Raw genomic sequence first — 19,579 nt, 5'->3', positions numbered from 1 at the left:
GCTGCTCCTCATCAGACTGGTGCCCTAAACCCTCCACCAGCTTTGTTCCCTTCTCTGGACACACTGCAGCACCTCAGTGTCTTGTAGTGAGGGGCCCAACCCTGAGCACAATATTCAGGTATTGTGAGGAGTCTCTCCTCTAAGGAGGATCCGATTGACATTTCCACGCAAAAAGTAATCAAACTTCAGTACCCTGCAGAATCCAGCAAGCCAAGTTTAAAAAACACCCTTTGAAAAGATGAGACCATCTCCACACAGCAGTCAGGAAACGGGTCACACCTTCCATCACTGTCGATCCCATTGCGTGCCGGGCTGGCTGCCATCTGCAGTCACCCAGGAACGCCCAGTGGCTGAGCAGGGTAATGGGCACCTGGACCTCGAGAGAGCCTGCAGGCAGTCTGTGAGCCAACTCAGCAATTTAAGACTGTGGTGTTTACATATCTTCCTGCAGTTCTCTCCAGTCGGCCCAGCAGTCTTTCTGATTGTCCCAACTTTCTTTAAAAATATTTCACGGAACTCGGTCGGAGAAAGCCATTCTGAATAAAGCACCGACTGTATGGCTCATATTTTTAAAATTAGGAAATGGAGGGGATTTGTGCATAGCTTTGACTCTGCTACTCACAGATAGATACGTATGTGTTTATACACACAAACTGATATACACAGAAGAGCATTCAGTACTACTACTCCTCTAAAGGAGTTCTCGTAAGCCAAGTAATTTTTAAAACCTGGAAAAAAAAGGTAACCCAACATATGAGTTCCCAGTATTAAAAGTAATATGAAATTGCAGTATGCTTGTTTCCACAAGCTTACACTTTGGATCTGTGATACAACCCCCGCAGTAAATTTCATTTAGAGTTCAAGATAGAAATGAGAAATACAAAAACCTGGGGTATTTAATCTATAGGAACTATGCTATTGACTTCAGTTTGACAAGGAGTACAGCTGCCATGAAAGTAATTTTTTCTTGGGATATACAAAGCCCTGAAGTAACAAGTAACTGTCCAAAAAATCCAGAAGGGAGATGTGTGGTACACATCTATTTGTAAATTCCTCATTCCCTGAAGTGCTATGATAAAAAGCCAAGCATTCATTACGAGGATGTTTGCAACTTAAATCTTTCACTTAGCAAAGTTTTGCAACTAAGTTAGTTCAGAAGACTGAAAACACGTACATAAAAAGAAATCCTGCAGCTGTACAGCTAAGACCATAGAGGAAAGTTGCTGTATTAACTTTACTTGAGAAATAGATTGTGCCTTTGTGATCTTACAACATCATTTCTCACTGAAATCTGGCAAGCATGTAAGTTCCTTTCACAAACAGAAGTTATCTGCACCAATATAGTACAGTTAAGATGATTTATTTGGATTTCCTTCAAGCTTTTGACAAGAGCCTTTACTAAAAAAAAATCCTGTAAAAGCTATACAGTAGAAAAGTAGTGCTGTTCTCTGTTGTAAAAAGCAGACTGGGAGACAGGAACTCCTGAGTGCTCATTGTATTTCCTTTGATCTATATGCCCTGTTCATAATACGCCTGACACTTATTCCTTCTGTGGCTTTGGGCAAGTCATATAATCTCTCTGCCTCGTTTTCCTATCTCGAGGGGTATTGCATGGATTAGTTAGTCAATGTTTGCAAAGCAGCTGAAAGAGTATTCACTGGATTCTCCCAGGGAAGCAGGGATACTTAGCTTCTTGGGAAGTCATGACCAATAAATTCTGAGGTGTGCTACAAAAAATAAAAGCCAGAAGAAAAATGAACGTATTTTTAACACAGACTCCACCTAGTATAGTTCAGCTTGTTCCTGAAAAAGGCGGTACACACCAACTCCCACAACTATTAAAAGATCCCAGGACCTGCCCAGGTCCTTCAGGTTTTGGGTGTGGCCGCTATTGAGAAAGAAGGACAATGAAGTGCTCCCAAAGGGGACACTGAAACCTCTCTCAAGGAGTGTTTGCAGTGGTGAGCTGGCAGGGGAAAATAAACAGTGAGTGAGTGACACTTGCTGACACTTATTGGCCCATGCCATTGAAGAGGACTGTGAGAAGCCTGAGAGGAATTGAAAAGCATTGCTGTATCCTGAATTTGGGGACGATGGATGATCAAATGAAAGTTATCTTGGATGACTATAAGGGAATAAACATTGGCAGGGTTTTCTCTGTGACCTCATAGCTTTTACTTTGATTTAAGCTTGGCTTGAATTTGCTGCACAGTCACAACCAGTACACTTTCATATCCACCTGTATGATAGCATAAAGAAATATCTGAGGATCAGTCCTAGGCATCAGTGTGGGTGGTTTAGCTGACCACTGAGTTTAAAAGGCAAATTGAAAACAAAAGCTAAGAGAGAAATCAAAAGAGACAGTATCACAACCAAGCTATTGATAAGTGGCAGCAAATCACCAGGCAAAGACAAAGGAATATTTTCTCAACATTTGTGATCCTTCCTGATCATTTTGGGAACTGCTTTTCTGTGTTGTCTGATGTCATAAGAGTGAAGGTGGCTGCTGCTGTATTAGCAGCATTTCCTCCTGCAACAGAGAAGTTCAGAACACAGAGGGATAAGCCACCTTTGGCAGTGTGGGTGCATCTGCAGCAGTCGTTTTTCACTTTGGAGTAGCTGTCAGCGTGCACAGGTAGTGCAATTGCAGGGAGAGGAGAAGGCAATCAGCTGCCTTGGTGCAAGCCCTACTCCTTTCCTTGCACCAGCAACTTTGCCAACGACATCAAGCCACTGACTCTTTGCCAGCACTGTTTGCTGTTATATCTGTCAGGGGACACAGTGTTCCTAGCATAGATGTCACCTTGGCAGCAATGCTTGCCTGCTGATGTGTTCTTACTTTTGAGATGCCTCTTTAGTGCCACCTTCTTTGAATTGTCTCTGGATTTGTATTTGGTGATCCTCATGTCCTTTCTCTTCTAGGAGCTCCCCTTTCCTGTGTACTCTCCATGGTTCTGCTGCTCACTGGAAGACTGAAGACTGGAAGAAATACTACAAAAAACCCCAGAGCAGTCTAGCAGGAGGGACTTCTCTCAACATCTGTCTTCTGCTGGTCGGGATGGAGAATGGTTGCCTGGAGGTATGTATGGCAGTATTGCCTTTGCATGAACTAGCACAGCAATTTTCAGTGACTGTGGCATGAGAGGGAGAGTTTTGCCAGATGGACGTTTTTCCCTGGCAGACATTTTCAGCCTCTGCCTTAGGAGATATGACTGTGTTTATTTTCACAGGCAGTCAACTAAAATCCTCTTTAACTTGTAGGTCTCCTCATGTCCCTCTAGCAGCTGTGATAGGACCAGCAGGGCATGGATTAAAATATCGATGAGCTTCTGGTAAGCCACTCATTTTGAATAAGAAATTAACAAATATGGATTGTGATGAGGTCACAAGGTTCATATTTGACTGCTATCATGACCCAAAAACTACTGTTGTCTATCACTACCTACTCTATACATTTTTCTTATATAAAAATAGGTACTGAGACATAACTAAAACATGAAAATTACCCTTATAACGGCAGCTGGGATATAAACACTATATACAGAACCGATAAGGAAGCACACAGTACCTTAACATTTATGCAACTTCCCTCTTTTCCATAAACTCATCCATCAAGTATGGCCAGAGTAGCCCAGGTTCTGTCATTCCCTCCAAACCCAGAAAATTACAGTGATATAAAATCAGTATGAGGTGAAAAACTGTTGCTTTTCAGGAAGTGGCTGGGAGAAAAACATTATTGATATAAAAGTGGATTTCTCCAAATTATTCTAAACAGAAAAGTACCACTGGTTTCCACAGATTCCTGTTTCTACAAAGAAGGAACAGGAGGTGCTAGCAACATCAGTTTTTCCAATCTCATGTGTAATGTTGAAGGCATAATGTAATTTCTGTCACACATAAGTGTAATATGAATAATAACATGCTTCTGCTTTGGAAAGGGTTTGTTTCAGACGCTGCTTATCTAGCAGAAGGGTAGTGAGTATCTCCTTCAAATATCCTTTTGACAAGATACACTTACTCTACAATGAGTCTAGAAAATTAGTCTGGTTCCAAGATCTGCAGGTCACTCCTTACAAGCTGTATTTGTCAGTCTAAATACTTGGAACACACTGTTTCTGAAGGGTGGATGAAGCAACCGTCCTGTTCAAATTCTGCGATCTGCCCCTTTCCTTATCCAGATCAGCTCCTTGAAAATCCCAGATCATAATACACACTCCCAGACTTTGGGCTATTCAAAACATACACACAAATCCAGATTTCACAGCCTGAGTTTCTCTTGCAGCTGTATTGTGTATCCCTCCGAAATATTTCCTCAGTTCAATAGGATGGTTTCTTGGGTAGAAATTCGTACTTCAAATAAAGATCTCAATGTATTTCCATATTATGCTGAATCACACATTTTCTGGAGGAGTGTGTTTAGAAATACATCTCTGTTGAAAGAGAATGCTGTAACATCAGTGTCAATTTTCTTTCTGAAATCTCAAGGTACAGTTGAGTAACACTTCTGAGAGTGGTAGTTTTAATGTTAAAAATCCATGAAGGAAGGTTGTTGGTGTGTTTTATTATTTAACAGCACCAAATACCTCTGCTCATTGTCTCTACATATAGATAGGTGTGCTCAGGGAATCATTTTTATAGGTAGGAATACAGAGAGATTCTGACACCCAAAGGATGCACAAAGAGATACACTAACATAAATTTCTATGGTGCCCTGAAGGTACTTCCATGCTTTTCATGAGCAGTTTTGGCTCAGGCAATAGGACCACAAAGTAAAACTGAGGGTGTCTGGACTAGAGGAACTGAGAATGAGGCAGATTATGCTACCTGTAGAAACCACGTTTTCTGTTAAAGGCTGCTGAAATATGAAACAGCAAAACAAGTTAATGAAATGTTTCTTTTTCTCCTTACCAATTTCCCTTCTCCCCCAACATACACACACATACCCACAAAAGCACATTTCACCCACTTCTCCTCAGCGTAGTCTTTAATTAGAATGAGTTGAGCTGCTAAATTGGAACGATCTTAGAGCAATTTGTACAATCTCATGAGATACATTATTGGTTATGCCTTGAATTCTGCACGCTCTCTCTGAACAGTGAGACCAACTGAAGTTCCTTCCATATTCAACCCTGCTGGTATTTCACATGGTCCAGCCCAGAAAAGCTTATGGTAACCATAAGACTGCATTAATCCTTCTGCAAAGGGTACTGACTAATCTGAAAAAAACATCTGGCTTGCAGTGAGGTTTCTAATATGCATTGGGGAAATCCAGTCAGAGCAAAAGACAGCAGGAGCAGAGGTGAACTCTGACTTGCCTCTGCCCTCACAAGTTGTATAGAATGGGTCCTTTCCCACCTATTTTGCAGCAGAGACAGGTTTTCTGTTCTTATGTCTGAAGGCAGGAAAAAAAGCCAGCATGGTACTATCCTCTTGTGCCCCCCAGAAAGCCTCTGCAATCACCAAGCAAGCAGAGGAGCTGCTTCTCAGGGGAAAGAAAAACTGAGGAGGGAAGAGAAATGCAGAGAACATCAGAGAAATGCAGAGAATTTCCCAAAGTTAATTATAAATGCATATGCACATAGGAGGCAATGACACCAGGGTTCACATTTTCAATCCTACATGCTCAAAGGCAATATTCCAACCTTTTTAACCTATCCACAAGTGTCGTGATTTGCTAAAGGTTTCAGCATCTCTAGCCTCCATTGCTGGCAGAGGGATTGAGGAGTGCTGAAGGCTTCCAAAAGACACCCACAGAACAGCCCCCAAAACCTGAAGAGAGGCTTTCTTTGAAACTATTCTGTGATCCCTTGATTACCCATACAGGCTGTAACATTATCCATAGCTTCATAAGGGAGCAAGAAGCTCCCAGGAGAGTTTTGTACACTCCTTCTGTAAAAATTTATGTTTCTGGAGAAGGGAGTTCACTCTGGGAGCTTTCATACCAATGATAAAATTACAAAAATGAGCTTCATGTCCCACTCTAGTGATGCAGTTTCACCTTAAAACCACTACTCAACAGGTCTAGTGTTACTCTCTGAAGCAGACAACTGAAAGAGCTTGCAGTACAAGAGGTTGTGGTGCTGTGATGCAGAGAGAGACATCACCTCCTCTACAGTGACTGTCAGGCAGAACTGTCATATCTGGTCATGACATGAGGCCAGAGCTAAGGGATCCACAAGGAAGTCCACCACTCCTGTTTCTGTATGCATTTGCATTGCCCAACACAGGGACAACCACACAAGGAATTGTAGTGGGATGCAGAAGTAGTTTTGTTCAACTTCCTTTTTTTTAACTAGCAGCAAAAGGACGTAGGTGCAAGCAGTACACAAGGACTATGCAGAAATATGGTAGAAGCACTTGTTGCTGCTCAGGTTGAGTTTCCTTCCTATAGAAGATCTAATGCCATGTTATTCTCACACATGTAGAAGGGATGATGTTGCTTAGGCTACTTCACTGTTTGGTAGGGTTCACACTGTTCAGTCCACTTCACGGCTAAATAACAAAATCTATTTCTTCAAATACTGCAACAAAATGTTATTGGTAATAAAGAAAAAGATACGTTATTTTTAACACTGCTTGGGGAAAACAAATCTGGGAAAACTCTGTTTATAAATCTCCCCCATTCAAATACAATGTAAAATCCTTTCTATTTTTCTCAAAGAAAAAAAGAGCCACTGACAAAATATCTAGTGCAGGCAACTGTTGCTAGCTTTATATTTCCACACTAAGATGCTCTTCTCAGTATTTTTGAAACAAGGCTGCAGCACACATGAAGCCCATGAACTGCATGGGAGAACTTTTAAAAGAAGGTCAAGCTGACAAGAGTGCCTTCCTGAGAGGAGCCAATGTACCTGTTTCCAGACAGGATTACAGCTAAATGAGAAATAATGCCCTTTAGCAAGTGGACACATATGATCTGCAGCCATAGGAAAACCTGCCTGTTCAAAAGCTGCAATTTTCCAAACTGTTAACATTGACAATGATATGGAAAAGCTACTATCGTTTTCCAGAGGCTAATTATGAACAGGTGATGATTTGAGGAAAAATTCAGAAGTTAAATATTGAGCTCAGTTTGAGCTCATTAAGGTTGCTATTCAGCATCAGTAAAATATTCATAATGCACAAACATGTTGTAGTTTATATAAACCTGTTTAAAAAAAGATAACTCCGAGTAAAATGGAACAGAATTTGGTTTAATGTGTTCTCCTTTGTATGCAAATTACCTCCCAGCAGTTAATAAAGGTAAACACTGCTATCTTATTTAGATATACGTGGCAGCCTGTATGGGTGATATTTATATCTCGGGAACATTACCAATGTCAAATATACATCCCTAGATCAGAGTTTGGCCACATCAGTAATAAACTCAGGCCTGAGATTAGACAGTGAAGGCTGAGGATACTGCAAACTGTGAGAAGAAACAATAACCAGAGCCAGGGTCTCTCTCATCTTCTGGGGACTTGCTATGAAAATGTTTAATTTGCATGTGAAAAGAGATGCAGATAGTACTTTAGTGGAGCAGTTAATATTAAGACTTCTTTGAGTAAATCTCCATTTTATTCATGTGCCTTTATATTTTGGATCCACATGTAGAGGGAAGAACCAGGCTGCAGTCCCCTCTTGATATGGTAGTGGACAAACTGAGGTAGCAATATCTACCCAAAAGGGCTTGCAGCTGCCCCTGTGGGCATTTACCCTATCCCACTTCAGACCATGATTTTCTGTCTTGGAGAAGAAAGTTTTACCAAATGAGCCTCCTTAAGGTAAAAAATAATACGGTTTTTTACTTCATAAGGAAATATACTTTTTCTTATCTAGTGCTGACATCATTTGATAAACTCTTTGCTGCAGGTAAAATAACAGTACAAGGATATTTTTCATATTTTTAAAGGATGCTATATTGCTATTTATCTTCACCTTTCACCATAATAGCCATTTGCTAGTTTGAAATTAAAATTTATTCCTTTACTGATTATTTTTCTGTGTATTATGCAGGTCGCTAATGAGTGCCAGGCTGCTGGCAGGGCTTTATTTATTTATTAGAAAGAGAAGAGCAGTGAAGCATTTAAAAGTCACATACACAGGCCATAAAATTTTTTTGTGTTCACACATTGTAATACAGAAATAAAGTTAGGTCAAGACACGGGTGTACTAAACTTAATGTAAAGTGTTTATCTCATCTGGATGGAAAACTGAAAATTTTCTTTACTATGTATGAACTGACAAACCATGAGAACCTTTACATTGTTGAACCAGCTTTAAGTACTTTAAAATGATTGTGCTCAAGCTGCATAACATTAGTAAGGGTTGCAATGATCCTGTTTCATACAAACCCAGTTGGGGAAGGCACATATGGCTGAGGGGAGCTTTTCCTCTTGTGTGCTACTAGTTTTTGGAAAAATATTAAAAATATAATTTGAAGATGAAGCCATGTTTCTTGGGGCATGCAAGTGCGTTATTACTCTAGTTTTTCCTTTTAATTTCTGTCAGCCATTCCTGGTTAGTTAACCTATTTGTTCTCAACAGACTGACAAAGCATTCACAAATGGTGCAAGATTCCTACCTGAGAAGTCCCACCATGTTATTAGGCTTATCACTTAAAGAAAAGAGGAAAACCAAAAAGAATGCATTGGGTTGGATGTGTTTTTAAGCAAGAGAATTAGTCATTCCTTAGGCTGCAGCAGCTGCCTTAGGAGAAAAGGTGATTGTAATATTTTGCATTACTTTCCTTAAAATACTAAAAACGTACCATAAAAAGCTAATTGCAGATATTCTCTGGACAAGTGTGGTTCTATTCAGGGGCTTTACTGGGCAGTTTTGGCCTCGCAGCCTGGTCTTTCTCCTAAGAAATGTCAGTAAAGTCCCTGAATTAATGGACTGTGAAGTGCTTAGAAACATACCGTTTCACGAAAGTATACAGCGAGGATGTGACACTAATGGGAGGTGACCCGTGGGTTTACGACAAAATAGTCCCCTCTAACAGAACAACAACAAATTAATACAGCTTCTATGCACAGTAGCTTTGAACAAAGCAATATATCGTGGAGTGGGAAGTGAAGAAAGGTAGAATAAGGAAAAACTGATCAAGAATAAGATTTGTAAATTATTTGTCTATTCCCGGTTTTGTTATCTTCAGGAGAAGGCAGCTGCAAACGGCAGGGTAAAGAAAATTAAGAAGGCAAGGCTCCATTGTAATTGGGTAATCGGAGAAGGAAAGTTAGTAGCATTCGGAGGGACGTCACATGAACCTAAGTGGTAAATTCCTGGATTTGCTTACACTGATTTGTTTTCTTTTAATTTCGCTGCTTAAAAAAAAAAAAAAATATAGATATATATATAAAAATTTAAAAAATGCAGTGCAACTCCTTCAATCTTTTTGCAATTCTGCATGGTTGAACATTTGAAATGAGTTTGTGTATCACCCCCAGGCATTGATTCAGACTTGATTGGGGCAAAGCAGACTCCATGTGCTTATTTTTATACACGTCATTTGGGAAGTTATATAGCCAAGGGAACAGAAAATGTGTTGCTCCACTGCCAAATTATCCCATATCCCTCGATCAAAACGGGAGGTGATCCTAATCAACAAGTTGTGCGACCTTAGTGCAACGGCAATGTCAGGTCAACTCGGGAAAGTGAAGAGACAGATCTAAACACAAATAAAAAGAAAGAGAGAGACAGAAAGAAAGAAAGAAACAACCAACAATCCTTATAATTATCATCATCTGCTGCTTTTCCCTCTTCTGGCAAAGAAACACTCCATCCATTTGCAGAAATCGCCCGCGGAAACGTTACATCAAAACTAATCACAACGATTAAAATCAGCTTTTCTGTGCAAGAGGAGAGTAAAAAGCAAGTTGTAGGCTGGAATGAGACTGTTTTTTCCACCAAAAAAAATCCGAAAAAAAATACACGCGATATATATATATATATCTTTCTATATGCACGTTTCGAAGGAGATCAATTTTATGCCCGTGTGATCAGTTAATTTAATTTAACTTTTATTTCGGAGATTGATTCAGACTGGAGGTAGAGACATGAGCTAATTGTATCCTGATCCTTGCCTTGAGGGGTTTCAAAGCCCTGGAGCAACTATTCTCTGTATTTTGCTCTGTCTACCTTAGCCAAGCTATTGCATTTCTCTCTGGTGTAGCGAGGAGAGCAGACCGCTGCCGGGAGAGAGAAATATCGGAAGTGTGAGTTGGGGGGGGGAAGGGGAGAAAGAAGGGGGGAAGAAAAAAAAAAAAAAAAAAAAAAAAAAAAGGAAGGGGTAAAAAAAAAAAAAAAAAAAAAAAAAAGAGAGGGACACTTTGGCGGCTCCGATGTTCCAGGTAAGGGCTGCTCGGGATTGTTGTTGTTTGCAGCGGAGGGTGCGGAGGGACTCGGGCGCCGCTCGCTTCCACGCATGTGCCGGGCGCTCGCACCCCGCGCGGGGACGCGGCGCGGCCGCCTCGCCCGCCGCGCTCCCCCGCGCAACCCGCGCCCCCGCGCAGCGCCGCGGGGAGGCGGGCGGGGAGCGGCGAGGAGGGAGCGGGGAAAGGGGGGAAGGGGGGAAGGAGGGAGGGGGCCGCGCGGCGGGCGGGCGGGCGGGGGGCACCTCCTTTCCCCGCCGCTGCGCGGGGGGACCCGGGCGGCGGTGTGTGCGGGGCGGGGGGGATGTGTTTAATTTAAACGCGTTTCCGCGCTGGGGGTGCGCGGCTGGCATTGTTCTCCGCCGGGCTGCAGGAGGGGGCCGCCATTGTGTGTGTCTGTGCGTGTCTGTGCGAGAGCGGGAGGTACCTTCCCCCCATGCCCGAGCCCCCTCCGGAGCCCCCCGCGGCGCCCTTTGTTGCCGGGGCGGCGAAGGGAAGGGAAGGGAAGGGCGGCCCCGCGGTTCTCCCCCCGCACCGCCCGCGGGCAGCGGCGGCCGCGCTCCCTCCGCGCCAGCACCGCGGGTGCCCCCCGGGACCGGCCTCGTTGCCCCGTCCCCTGTGTCCGACGCCGGCCCGGAAGAGGGAGCCGCGTCCGCCGGCTGAAAAAAGCCAAAAAAAAAAAAAAAAAAAAAAAAAAAAAAAAAGGAGAAGAAAAAAAGGAAGAAGAAAGCAAGCCGCTCGCCGCCTGTTTCCAATCAGCGCGGTACAAGTTTATGTGAGCGTGCCCCGCGGGCACCGAGCGTGCTCGGACTGCTCGGGAGAATTAAAGATGGGCGAAACGCTTCCCTCTCCTGAGCTGAGCGGCGGGGGCTGCCGAGGAGCGCGGCTCCTCCCCGGCCGGCGGGGGAGCGAAGGGAAGGGGCAGCACCGCCCGGTGCCCGCAGGCAGCGCCCGGTGCGCGGGGGGGCGCGGTGCGGCCGGTGGCTCCAGTAATTGCTGTTCCCGGTCACGAGCCCGGAGGAAAGGCTGCGCCTGGAACGCAACTTTCCAGCTTCAGCTGGCCCCGAGCGCCGGGGGCGGCCGGGAGCCGGGGGCCGTGCAAGGGGGCCGGGCGCTGCGGGTGGGGGAGCGGGGAAACTCCGGGGTGACCTGGGGAAGTTGGTTCCTTGCGCACGCCGAGTCCGGCGGCGAAAAAGAAAAGAAAAAGAAAAGAAAAAGTGTCGGTTTAATAGTTGCGGGTTGGGTTCGGCAGCGCCCGCGGAAGGATGCTCGGCCCGCGGAACGATGCAGGGCCCGCGGGTCGGAGGCACTTGGCTAAACTTCCCTTTGCCTATTCAAAATGACTGCGGTGATTTTGGTGTATTAATTGCGCCCGAAGCACAACACAAAATGTTCTAGCACACGCTAGAGGTCCCTCTCAGAGCTGTCAGACGTTAGGGTGTTTTCAGGTTGGGTTGTTCTTCATTATTTTTTTTCCCCCGATTTAACTGTTTGAACAAAACCGACTGTCCCTTCAAATGCCGGAGCAGCGTGCCTTGTTCAAATAAGAGTGAAGAAAGATTGGCGACTTTTTTGTTTGTGCCCTGGTTGTTTGGGCATCAGTTAATAAACTGCGCTCTTGACAAAACGGATGTAAACGGTGTTAATTTCATGCACTGATTCGTGAGTTTTGTTTGAAATAGCCTCACCGTTTGGCCAATTCCGAATTTTGTACTCGGTTTTCTCATGTGAATCCTGCCACGGAAGTAAACAGCGTAAAACTTGAATAAGGATACCAGGCTATGGCTTGTGGTTTTTAAAAGAGAAACATGCAAGTAAGCAAGCAGCCAAGTATTAAGATTATAAAGAGTCAATAAAGATGATGGAGGTGACTAAAAATGATTGATCCCCAGAAATCCGTATCCAGACCGTGTTAGAGAATTAATTGGTCCCCCCCCAATCTTCATGTATTACAACAATATTATCACCATTTTACGGATGGAGAAACTGAGAAATAAAAAGAAGGTCACTGACTTGCCTGAAGCCATATAGCAAATAAAAGATAGATCTGGAATCAGCTAGGACAGATTTAGATCTCTTGCTGATTTGCACTGCTGTAACGATTGATTTCAGTGGAATTCTTCTGGATTTAAGTCAAGTTTGGACCTTATGTGTTGCTGCGTCCCTTAGAACACTGACTTAATGTAAATTCCATTTTGACCATGAGTGAATTAGATGCAAGATTTTAGGGGGAGTATTTAGTGTACATCCACTTTTTGAAAGACAAATTACTGTGAAACTTTAGGACTCTGCTGGCTTTTGATTGTTCTTAATTTTTTCCCCATTACGATTTCATTTGTCACCTCAGTGTAGTTCCCTAGTTGGGTTTTGGATTGTGGTTTTTTTAATGAACAATTTCCTCATGTCTAGTGCAGGTTTCTTTTACCGGATTCTGAGAAGCATTTCTTACTAGATGTCTCTGAATGAAACCTTCAGTTTTATGTTGAAACAGCCTGAGAACAAATGATTTTGCATGAGGAAAACTTCCATTCATTGCAGATCTCACTCAGGCAGAAATGAAAAATTGCATGAACATCGTATGCAAAAAATGCCAGGCTTTCCCCTGCATAGTGGAAAGGCTGCAAGTAGAAGACTTGCTCACACAGGCTCTTTATTGGATTATGGTAAGTTTATGTATGGAGAAAATGCGATGTGAAGGGAAATACTCACTGATCATAACAAATGTTGGTACATTATTCAAAGTGGGGTCTCTCACAATTAACTAAATACCAAATCTGCCAGTCAGAGTCAGATAGCATTTCACATGAGCCCAGCTGGGATGGAATGATAATTTCTGCTTTCTGTATTCCAACTACTTCAGAAATATTTTCAGGATACCATAAAACAGACACAGATGTACAGATTGTGGTTGTGGTGCTTTATTCTTAATTTATTAATGTGTCCTGGTATATACAAACTGCCACCACGAAAGCATAATATAAAGTTCCTGCTTTCATGTCATCAGATGGATTTAGTAAGATGCTGGCACTTCAGGGAGCTGACAGTCCCTCAGCATTGCTGACATACATCCCTGCAGTGAGGGTCTGACCTCACATCTTCATGTGTGGGGAAGCAGGCGTAGAGCATGGGTGTAATTAAGACTATTCCACCCTCTGCCCCCTCCAGTTTGAGCTTATATATCTGAAATAGAAAGCATTTTGGTGGGAATTCGCTCCACAGAGTGCATGTGGTTTGTTGAAGACCTTCTACTGGCTCCCTGGCTGAGCAGAGTTTTGAACGCCAGAGCTTTAGCCTCCTTTCTCATGTTCTGTGCAGTAAACTACTGTGCCTCACTTGCAGTACGTGTTCAATTCTTCTCTTGTACCAGAGGAAAAATAATGTTGATCAGAAGCAAATTTTAGCGGAGATGCCTGCTGTTACTTATTTTGGATCCTTTTACGCTGTTGCGGCGGAGCCAAGTTGGATCTCCTTCCAGGAAATAAATTTAGTTTGTTGTTGGTTTTTTTCTGACAGAAACATAATTCTTACTCTAAATGGAATCTTTTCTGTTGGTCTGTGTTGCATTTATGTTTTCTTTTTACAGCCTGGCTAAAATTCATCTCTGGGGTAGTGCCATTGACTTCTGTGTTGTTTCACAAAGCATTAATTTGTTTTTCTGTGTTAAAATACAGATTTCTCTTGTCCCACTTTCCACAGAATACTTTTTTTTTTTTAAAGAAAGAAGTTTGACTTTAGAAGGAGACAAACACAAAATGTACATCTTCATTTTTATTTTGCCCACCTTTACTACTTGTGCAGGCAGAGATCTCTTTTCTTTCGCTACTTCTTTGGTAAATTAGGTTGAGTGTAAATGTTTAGAGAATGTCTATCTGCAGGAGAAGGGAGTAGCTACTATGTTCCTAGCTGATAACACCTTCAAAAAAAATCTTGAAGTGAAAGCCATTAGCACATTCCATATTGATGATGTGTGTTGTAGCTTTAATAATCTTGGCTTCTCTAATGTGTATTTTAATCATGCTTTTAATCCAGAAATCAAATGAGCAACATCCCATACCCAAATGAGCCAAAGCTGATGCTGTAGAAAGTTCCGTTGTTAATCCCATGTTTGTGAAGTGAATGGCTCACCTGATGACCTTTTCCTGGTAGCTCCTCCTCTGGCTGCCTACCCGCCCTGGCGATGGAAGTCACGGTTTGATGTGGCTGGCAGGTTTGCGCAGACGCGGCTTTGCAGGTGGTTTGTACGCAGCCGAAGTCTGCGGGTGAGGGACACAAAGCTTAGGAGTGCTTGCTGGGGCAAAGGACAACTCATCCTGACAAATTGTTTACTGGCTTTTACTCAACTGGTCTTCCTTGCTTAGTGCACTCATGAATAAGGAACAGGCTTTAAAAAAAGCCTAAAACTAAAAAAACGCCTCTGAACAGCAGGGTTGCTCGAAGATGATAGGAAAAGGAGTTCTGGCTCACACGGGTTAATGGCTCTTTCTGCTTCTCATTCTTAAACAAGACCTTTACAGCTGTGGCTGTTCCCCCTCAGCCAGCACTAATGACTCAGTTCTGCCTCAAACCTCAGGTTCAGTATAGGCATCTGTGGGTTTTCCCCCTTATCTTCCCTGGCGTAATTCAGGATGATTTGCAGGACAGCCAACATGCCAGGCTGTAACTGGTACTACAGAAGCTCAGGCATGTGCACCCCACTTCTGGCTCTGTGATTGTGGGTGCCTCTGTCTAACAGGCTGCAGGTGTGGGAACAAAACTGCCTCCTACTGTGGTACTAGACTGGGTGAGACCTCACCTGTCAACTTTTAGTTCTTACAGATGAACTCTGAAGCCACATCATGATTTGATGGTCAGATCAATCAGGCAGAAATGATGTCTCAGCCAAAGTATCTCCTGCAGACATGAAGAAATGTTAATATTTCTGTGTAAGTCACGGGTGAAACAATCTAAAACACAGCATGCATTTCCAAACATTCATCTTTGAGGAAAGGGAGCTTCAGCTGGAACCACAGCTAGAAGAATGATTGGGGAATGGAGGGTCTGTCATTTGAAAGGAGATTAGAAGACCCTAGAATGTCCTTGTTAGCAATGTGTAGTCTGCAAAGTGATATGAAAATTCACTGTGAAGTCACACAGGTAATGAATCCCAGAGAGAAGTAGCTATTCAGGCTAAATGACAATAAATATGGATATAAATTTGGCCTGCTTAGGCAATAGTTTCCCAGAGCACTTTTGGATGCATTGAAGATGCAGCACTGCAAATGATAAATTCGGTAATACCCTGTTTTGTACATGCCTGTAAAACCTGGGCTACTTGGAGAACATTTCCAAAAAGATACCTCAGTGACCTTAGCTGTGACCAATAGGCTAATATTGACTAAGTTTTTTCATCAACATTTCTCTCAGTGGACAAAAGATTAGGGTTTTTTAAGAAAATACACACACACACACACACACACACACATATATATAAGAAAGTTGGTCCAAAAGCAATTTCCCATACCTGAAAACCACTGTTTATTTTGTATATTCTTTAGATAAAAATGTGAAAAAGACCAACTGACAGAAAAAATTTTAAAAACCCCTGAATTTTTCACAGGAAAAAATCAATATCTGTTCTTTTGATCTGTGAAAATTTTGTGTAAGTTTTGTCAGTGAGAGGAATTTCTGATTTGCTCTTCACATAGGATCCTTAGTTTATTTTCATTCCAGCTGCAAAACTATTTCTCTTTCTATAGTTCCTCATTTTTTCCAAGTTAGATCTTTAATGCTTACAGTTTTCCTATGATTTATTTAGTGGCATTCACTTTATTTTCAACACATTCTATAAGAAGGAGAGAGGAGATTTAGTAAAAGAAACTTGAGGAAAAAAGCCCTCTTCTCTTTTCCTCACTCTCTTAAAAACAACTTAAAAACATCATTTCAATCATCCAGTCACCCCATGAACTTTCAGCACGCTAATTTGCTTGTATGCCCAGTTTATAAATCCTGGTGGGGCGGAGAACTGCAGGTATTCAACAAGTAATTAATAATAGCTCCTGCTATCAGTGTTGCCAGGAGAGTAGGGAGATCCAGGTGGAATCTTACGCGTTGCCAAGAGAGGAGAGGAGTGGCAGACATTGACTATAACTCCAAATAACCGTTGGAAACCAAAGAATCCAGGGGCTGCCAAAGTAGCTGAAAGTTTGCTTCCTAAGAGCACTTTGCCTTAAAACAGCTTTATTTCCCTCTGTGAACTGAACTTGGCGGCGGCATTAGACGGAAGAGATGCGTATCGCAGCTTACAAAAGGAGTACAGGTCCGTCAGCACGATCACGGAGCTGTCAAGGGAAGGAGGGAGGAGCGCGCCAGGATCTAGTCACTGGAATGAAATGGGGGTCTCTAGCTAAAATACCGATGCGGGTCTCCCCAGGATGTAATGCTTTCTAAACAAGGCATGACTCACCTAGAGGTTTAGTTAAGTTGCCCTGAGAGAGATTGATGGGCCATCCGTTCAGCACAGGGGACCAGTGCTGAATAATTCACAGATCGTTATCATTTCTGTAGCCCATTACGTATCCATTACACCAAACCTTTTCCAAACACTGAAGAGAGATAATCCATGCGCTAAGGACCACTCACACAAGGTAAACAGACATTCCTGGCTTGCCAGTAACAGGCAGGTTTGACATCATTTGTCTGTAGCAGCCTGCTCTGCTCTAAGTGGGATGGCAGGAAAGGGGTTTGACAGGCTTCACATCTGTGTGCGAGAGGGCCTGGAGTGATGTCAGGACAGCTGTCCCAGCTGGCGCTGCAGGTGATGCGGCGGAATGAAGAGCATTACAGGAGAAAATGAGAAAAGGGCTGGCTAAAGCGGCAGAGGACAATTTACACCCTGACTGTCGAAGGGGGCTCACGGATGCAAGGAAGTTAGAGAGAGCCTTCACGACTGGTGAAAGTCCAGCGGAGGAATTCGAAGAGAGTCAAAAGGGCGAGCTGGGCAGGTAGGGCTCCATTCTGTGTGGACAAACAAAAGGCCAGTGGGTTTATTCTAGACATTCAAGAGACGGTCACTGATAAGATCCAGGTGGAATCTTACATGGATCTGCAGCTTGGCTCTGGCGACGGGAAAGAAGAAAGTGGAGTTCAAGGTGGCTGCAGATGTGAGCTGAGGGACAAAATGAGAAAGTGCAACCTTCCTTATCCTCCAACTTTTCCTTAGAGTGGCCTCTGTGGTACAAAAATAGCTTGGGATTCTTGGAGGCAAAATGAGGACATGATTTTTGCTATTAGCAGAAAACTGAATTTCTAAGGCTTTAATGCTGTTTCAAGGAAAAGATTTCCGGAGAAACCAGTAGGCAGGAGTGTTCCTGTTTGGGAAGAACTCTGGTCAGGAATAAAACAGTCAGCTCTTTTTCAGGGGGGGAGGTGGTTCTTTCAGGGAAAACTGTTGCTTTGAAGAAGCATTTTCTTTAACTCAAAAATCTGTATTTATTATTGGCTGCGTATAGTCTTTCCTTTTTTCTTTAGTCTTCTTCAAATATTTGCGTCAATGTCCTGCAACTGACAGTTCCACAGGTTGCTGAGAGATAAGCTGTAGAGTGATATCCTTATTCATTTATAAGCTAATGCCTTTTTAAATTCCATTAGGAGCCCTCTTGTTTTATGAAGGGCATCTGATTTCTCCTTCACACCATTCTTTATTTTATATACCTCAATTCCATCATCTTTTACTGTTTTCCTTTCTAAATGAAATAGTTCTGGTTTTAATCTTTTTGTTTAGAAATACCCCCACATGTCTCTAATCTTTTTTGTTGCCTTTGGCTGTCTTGTGTAGCTATCTATCACTCCCATCTTGCTTCTCACTGGATCTTTTAAAGCTAGTTCCAAAGTCATCAGAGTGAAAGAGACTGAAGGATTGTCTTGTGGTTTAAGTATATCACCAGGACTCTCAAGCTCTTCTTCCAGATCTCCTGCCCTATGACTTTGGGCTAATTACTTGGCTGCAGAGTTTCACTGTTTCCCTTTAGTTCCACAAAGTATAACAGGGAAATCTCAAGCAAAATATGTTAAGTGTTTCTCCATGTCTGAATGGAAATTATTCTAGATGCATAGCCATATTAAATGTAGTAGTTTTGATTGTTTTTCCACAAGGCAGCTGCATGTGTGTTGAAATTTGTAACTTCTCCCTGACTCTTTGATTGCATGGTGCTTGACTGTTTCTTATTTGTTACACGCCTCTGATATTAGGTTCCAAACATATTCAATTAAGTAATTTCTTTTTGTTATTTTATGGTGAACTTCACATGGAAAGTATGAGTTACTAACAATTTGGGCCAAACAGAGATATGACTTTCATGTATCCTTGGGGACTTGGAAAGCCAGAGCAGTCCTGATGAAAGTGAAAAACAGGATCAAATTCTGACTTTTTACATGTAGGACACAGCCCGTTCCTGGGAGACAATAGGTACTCTTACTCCCACTCTTAATTCCCACATGTGGGATCAAGACTAAGATATTGCTGGCTTGTCTCCAGTCTACACAAACTAATTATTCACAACCTGTCAAGACTCTTACAAGGAGCATAAGACTCTCCCATCTGGTTCCCTCCTCTGACGTTTTCAGCAAGGTCTGGCTGTTACGTATTTCTGGCACCTCTATCACTCTCCAAAAGCCCACGTCAGGTCTGGGGCACCTTACTGCTTGGGTGTGTCATTTGGTGCCTCATTTCTGGCACACAGGAGGCAGGAGCACCCTGCCTCCTGGCTGGGTGGACATGGCTGTCACAGCCGCACACTCCAAGGAATCTCCCAAGCACACACCTTCCCAAGTGTCATCACTTGGTGCAAAAAGATCGTGTGTCAAGCAGTGGCAGAAGAGATCTCTGAGGTGTCTAAAAAACTTCCTTTTTAAAGCTTCTTGTGCCACAAAAGATTCTGGAAAAATACACTTTGATAGGATGCTACTCCAACAGAACAGCAAAAGCAAGCTGCTTAGATATTTGTAGCATAAAACTAAGGAACACTACGTTCTCCTTTAAACTTTTTTTTTTTTTTTTTTGTCTGCTTGTTATCCCCCTAGCCCTGTAGCTCCTTTTTTGCCTTGATGTCCCTCTTTCCCTTTGTAAGCAGATAGCCAGCTCCTGCTTTCATGAATTCCCCAGACGGCACTGTCTGCTCCTTCCACTGGAGCTCAAGCCTCTCTACATATTCCTGTGAAAGCCCCAGGAAATTTGGTGCTCTTCTGGTCTC

The 19,579-nt window shown here is 42.9% G+C and overlaps 1 protein-coding gene across 2 annotated transcripts in view; it reads left to right on the top strand.

The window, feature by feature from the left end:
• The first annotated feature begins 10,152 nt into the window (after positions 1 to 10,152).
• The window catches only part of KCTD1 (potassium channel tetramerization domain containing 1), a 100,146-nt gene continuing 90,719 nt past the window's right edge, over positions 10,153 to 19,579 (top strand). The window contains exon 1 of one of the 2 annotated variants that reach the window (XM_069004651.1): positions 10,153 to 10,196. Coding sequence is in view for 1 of the 2 variants with exons in the window: in XM_069004650.1 (XP_068860751.1) it covers positions 10,323 to 10,331 (9 nt within the window). In the remaining variant the exon portion in view is untranslated. Of the gene's footprint in view, positions 10,197 to 10,278; positions 10,332 to 19,579 lie in introns of those variants that run through there. The other variant, XM_069004650.1, reaches the window with a different exon arrangement.

The sequence above is a fragment of the Aphelocoma coerulescens genome, chromosome 2 (genome assembly GCF_041296385.1).
Source record: "Aphelocoma coerulescens isolate FSJ_1873_10779 chromosome 2, UR_Acoe_1.0, whole genome shotgun sequence".
NCBI classification, from domain to species: domain Eukaryota; kingdom Metazoa; phylum Chordata; class Aves; order Passeriformes; family Corvidae; genus Aphelocoma; species Aphelocoma coerulescens.
Note: the sequence above shows the minus strand (reverse complement) of the source record. Positions and strands in the feature narration are given on the sequence as shown.